This window comes from Apis dorsata, unplaced genomic scaffold (genome assembly GCF_000469605.1).
Source record: "Apis dorsata unplaced genomic scaffold, Apis dorsata 1.3 scaffold_265, whole genome shotgun sequence".
NCBI lineage: Eukaryota > Metazoa > Arthropoda > Insecta > Hymenoptera > Apidae > Apis > Apis dorsata.
The window spans coordinates 725,479-730,682 of record NW_006263543.1 but is presented as its reverse complement, the minus strand read 5'-3'; the positions used below and the strand labels follow the sequence as shown (position 1 = coordinate 730,682).

At 44.8% G+C, this 5,204-nt stretch overlaps 1 protein-coding gene across 1 annotated transcript in view; it reads right to left on the bottom strand.

Annotated features, from left to right (window-relative positions):
* The window catches only part of LOC102672658 (homeobox protein homothorax-like), a 321,785-nt gene that overhangs the window by 98,741 nt on the left and 217,840 nt on the right, over positions 1–5,204 (bottom strand). Inside the window, exon 5 of the mRNA XM_031510833.1 lies at positions 4,584–4,660. Coding sequence (XP_031366693.1) covers positions 4,584–4,660 — 77 coding nt within the window. The remainder of the gene's footprint in view (positions 1–4,583; positions 4,661–5,204) is intronic.

Genomic DNA, 5,204 nt, shown 5'->3' with positions numbered 1-5,204 from the left:
ATTAAACTCGAAGCCGGACCGGGGAGAATGCGGAGCAGCAGAGTCGCCGGTTATTTCGGAGCCGAGCGAAAAGTTATGCGCTACTAATTTGCGCATGGACACCGGTTACGGTTAATTACGAGGAGGGAGAACGTCAGCGATATGGACAGACGCCTGAGAAAATATTGGCGGCACGAGGTGGCTTGTAAACAGGGATCCTTGCCAGAAATTCCGCGCGGCCCGCATCGCCACCAGATGCATGCGCCGTCTCCCTTCCTTGCTCGCCGCGCAATTAACACCGTTCGGGACCGTCGCGGCCTAGCAATTATCGTGGCATCGCGTGGGCGTCCCCTGGAACGCGCACCCGAATAAATATCAACCGCGTGGTCGAATCGAAAAAAATCACGATCCTAACCCCTCCTCCCTCCCTCTTCCTCCATCGAGCCTTCTTAGACTTGATTTGTGTTCAATTACCGGCAGCTTCTCTCTCTGTATGCGTTTTCTTGTTACAGGCGAGTCGTCGTACGCGGATGGACGTTTCGGACGTTCAGGCGTCGCGACGATTTTATTTATACGGCGGCGCAAACCACCCGCGTCCCCGGGGCGTCGCGAGTGGCGAAGCGGAGCGGAGCGGGCAGATGGCACGGACAAAACGTGCAACGATGGAGGGAGGAGGGAGAGGGGGAAGGGAGGGCAATTCGTTTCGCATTTTATATCCGGCCTCGGCCACCCGTCAGCCGATTCACCCCCCTCTGGACGACATCGGTGAACGAGGATTTTATTTCGATCCTTGGTGGGGTTTAGTGAACCTGAGACGGAGGCCGGCCTTCTCGGATTCGCGGGAATAATTTAGGCGGATGTTGTTCTCGGAAAATTGGAGGATGGAGGTGGGAAAGGGGGTGGAGGGAAAGTTTACGATAGATCGTCGGTAGAAAGAAGTAAAGAAGCAAAGGATACGTAGTTTGAAGAAATCGTTTTTAGATTCGGGAATTGGGCAACGGAATTCCTCGAATTCGTTCGAACGATCTTACAGATAATATACTTCTTTTGTTTTCTAGAAAAAGTTATTTTTACGAAAAGTTAGTCTCGATTGGAAGACGGAACTGCGTCTTCAAATTCTTTATCTCTTTTTTTATCACTTATCCTAAAATAATCATTCTATCCGTTCGCGCGAAAATATCTCGCGTTCGCAAAAAATTCTTGCAATTTATCTTTATTAATATAATTCCTGGAATAAATTCGGGAAAGGATTTCGTGAAACGGCCAAAGCGAATCCAATCCCCTCTCCTCCCTCCCTTCCCCCTTCTACCACCGACGCAACGAAATTTCAGCAAGAGAGACAACGGGTCAGGAGGGGGGGAGGATCGCGTATTTTCCGTGAAGTTGTTCGAGAGCGGAAGGGTGAAGAGGGACGCTTAAACATCACGGTAAACAGGGACCGGTGTAATTCGGATGCTGGCGCAGGTGTTACGCGGAAACATCTATCAAGATAGCGAGATACGAGGCGAGGGGAGAGTCCCGTCCTCTGTAAAGAAAAGTGGGGGAGGGGAGAATTGTGGATCAACTCGAAGAAACGGGGGGATTTCTCGGGACAGGACGCACTAAGCTTGCACGAGGGTGCTCTCGTCTTAACCCTTCCGTTTCGTAACGGATCGCTTGGAATTAACTTTTCTCAACGATGTTCTCCTCCAACGAGTCCTCCTTCGTGTAACGTGAAATATCCAACGAAATTTTTACTTTCCATGGATATTTCATCGTAATAATAAATATTCGAAACAATGAGAGGAAACTTTAGTTTGATCGGTACAGTTTGTCAAAACGTTGAACAAATTCTGCGATATTTATAAATCAAACATTTTGGTTAAATCATAAAATCGTTGATTTTAGAAATATATGTAATCGTGTTTCGATACAACGAGCTCAAACTTTCCATATAACGTAATGTAAATTATGAGAAATGGATCCGTTTAACGATAATTTAGTAATTATTAAAGAATTTACATTTTTTCTTGCAGATAATATACCAGAAAGAACGAAGAAATTCAATTTATCTAATTTATCGCGCCGATTAAATGTATCCCACCCGGTTCATAGATCGAGAAAGAAATTATATCGGTATACTCGACCCTTTCCACCGCCCCGATCCACTAAATAAAAGAAATATTCCGGCCAATAACGTTAAGTAGACGTCTCGCCCGACACCCTAAAATCGCCATCCCCTTCGATATTCCACCCACGAGCAAAAACCCCCGCTTCCAATCATCGTCCCCTTCCCAATTTCCTCCTAAATTATCGATTCGTCGTAAAAGGACGCGCCATTCAACAACAACATCGAGAACGTTTCGAAAGTCGAGGATCAGACACACACGCGTCTGATCAAACCTGATCGACGATAATCCCGAGATGGCGCGTCGAGCAATTAAATTCGCGTTTTCCACGAGAACGAGACGAAAGGAGAGAGAGAGAGAGAGAGAGAGAGTAAAAGACTAAAATCCCGCGAGACTAATTTCGGCTCGCCCATAAACAGCAGTCGAACGATTAACCGTATCATTATGAATCATAAGAGGAACGAAGGCACCGGTTTATTAATTGCGATCGTTTCGACCGGCATTCCGCGCACGGCAAATTGCCGCGAGGTAACGCGAATCACCATAAAATGTAACTTCGCCATCTTGTTGCTTGGAATCTCGAGCATGTACTTCACTTTTTTTCTTCCTTCCTTTCTCCTTTCTTATATTTCCTTTTTAATTCCAACATCGATGAAGAGTGAAAAAAAAGAAAAGAAGAAAGAGAAAAAGAAAAAGAAAAAATTTAACGTGCTTTATATATCAGCGACGCATTCCTGGAATATTCTTGGTAACGATTATTGTTCGATGGTCTCGAACAAATGATAAAAATCGATCAAAGCGTGTAGATTTTTGAACAGTATGAATTATAAATTTTTATCTAGTCAACCTTTCTTTCTCTAAGATAAAAGATTCAATTTATTTCTAGAATAGAACTTTTTACACGCAACAGTTCATTTATTCGACTCGAGATAAAAACGACTCGTATAAAAAAAGGATTAGAAACGTATTACAGAACTCTTCGAAAGTATAAGAGAGCAACCGGCAGCGAATTCGAATTCCTGGGCGCTTATCAGCCGCACCTGCAACCGCATTCTAAGCGGATGCAGCCACCTACGAGGTTAGCCGGTTAACCTGTTCCCGATCGAGATCCTGGTGGTGAATACACCGTGGTGAATCGTGTGGATCGCGATTGGATCGCGTTGTCGCGCATTTTTCGCTATCGCGTTTATGGCGAACGGGAACCGAAAATCCTCCAGCCGAGTACACGCGCCCGTGAGTGCGTTTATCGGTAGCGTCAAAATTCCGCTAAATTTACGATATTCTCCTCGGTCTCGATACAAGGATCCTCGAGGAACAGGGACGAGAGGGAAAGGAAGGGGAAGAGAAGGAGAGAGAATTAAGAAAAGGGGGAAGAGGACGGTGATGAAGAGGATCGAAGGAGGAAGAAATGGCTGGTTGGAACCGAAGGCTGGTTGTCTCTGAAAATCTCTCTTTCTCGCTCTCCCCACCCTTCCCCTCCCCTCTACTTCGACGGCCCAGATACGAAAATCGTAAAATCGGTACATAATAGCGGCTAATATAATCCGGTACGGCACTTCGCGCCGAGATTAAAGGTGCATAAAGCGGACTGTCATAAACGTTTTACAAGCTGCTCGCCGCCTACCTGGCTGCCAGCCGTGCAACGATAGATATCATTCCTGGAACGTCTCGTTACATCGATGGAGGATAGCCGATATCGACTGCGTTACGATTTTATTTCCGTCGAACCGCGGGATAATACTCGTTTCCTCCGTGTTACTCGCGTGTGGTCGAACGAAACAGCGAATATATAAAAATACAATAAAAGGGAAACGATCGATGCTACTATTTTGAGGGGTGTGATTTTGAGGAAATTTTACGAAAGATGAAAGAAATATTTTAATTCGAGGCAAACAGCACTTTCCCTCCTCGAATTGAACAGATCGAAATAATTGATATTTGGAAGGGAAAAGGTTTCCACGGATTGGCGCTGTTCTATCTCTTAACGACTATAAATCGCAAAAATCGAATTCCACACGGCCGACACGCCGATACGTCAAATTCTTTTCCGCTTGGCTCGATCGTTTTCCTTCGGAACGGAACGCGAAAAGCCAGCATTGAAACGGTGGCTTTATCTTCGACAAGGGGCACGCCAGGAATCCCGCGACAATGGCTCCGTCTTAATGGCTGCGCGGGGCACAGATATCGCGGGAATTTCGAAATCCGGCGCGCAATCGCGTTCCCTCCCCCCGAACCCTTGGTCAAACACAATTCCTCGTATTTCGCGCGATCGACGTATTTAGCCGATCGAGTTGTCGTTTAACCGACTTAACTTGCATATCATTGTCGCAACCGGGGATAATAAAGAAGGAAATTTGTATCTCTCTCGATGGAGAGATAGCAGTGGTTGGGAAAGTGTCCTCGATTTCAGCTTGGATCGTATTAACTCCTCGCGAGCAATACCGCAATAACGCAACGAATATACGATAAGTTGGCGAATGAATCACTACCACTTACCAGTTATTAACTTGAAGGATCGTCAACCCCGTGTCTTGAGCCAGTTGCTTCTTCTGGTCTTCCGAAGGGTACGGATGCTGGAACACAGAGAAGAAAGAAAGAATAATTTAATAACTCTTGCACGTTTTTAAGATGCACGATGATTAATAGCGCGGCGACCGATGGAATTTTCAGTACAATCGAGCAATAAACGAGTCGAGTTTCTAGGGAAAACATGTTCGTTTTGAGCCGAATCATAAATTTGCGGACGTTTATAATGTCTATAACCTCAATCGATATTTTTGCAACGTAAATCATTCTCATTACTGTCTATTATACGCGTCCGTAAGTATCCCTATAAAATTTTTCTCCAAAGCTCATTGCGATGCCTTCCTCGAAGGTAAAATCGCTCGAAAGACCCTTTCTCTCTCTCTCTCTCGATCGCGTATATAGATTTACCATCTTCGTTCGTTCGTGGAATTTCTTTATTGGGATTTAAATTTAAAAATTTTTATCAACTACATACCGTTACCATTGTGTTAAAGATTAAATCACCTTGAACACTTGATTCTTTTTAACAATTCATTCCAAATTTGAAACATATAATATAATCACCCTCTTCGAACGATCAAACTTAGGAAT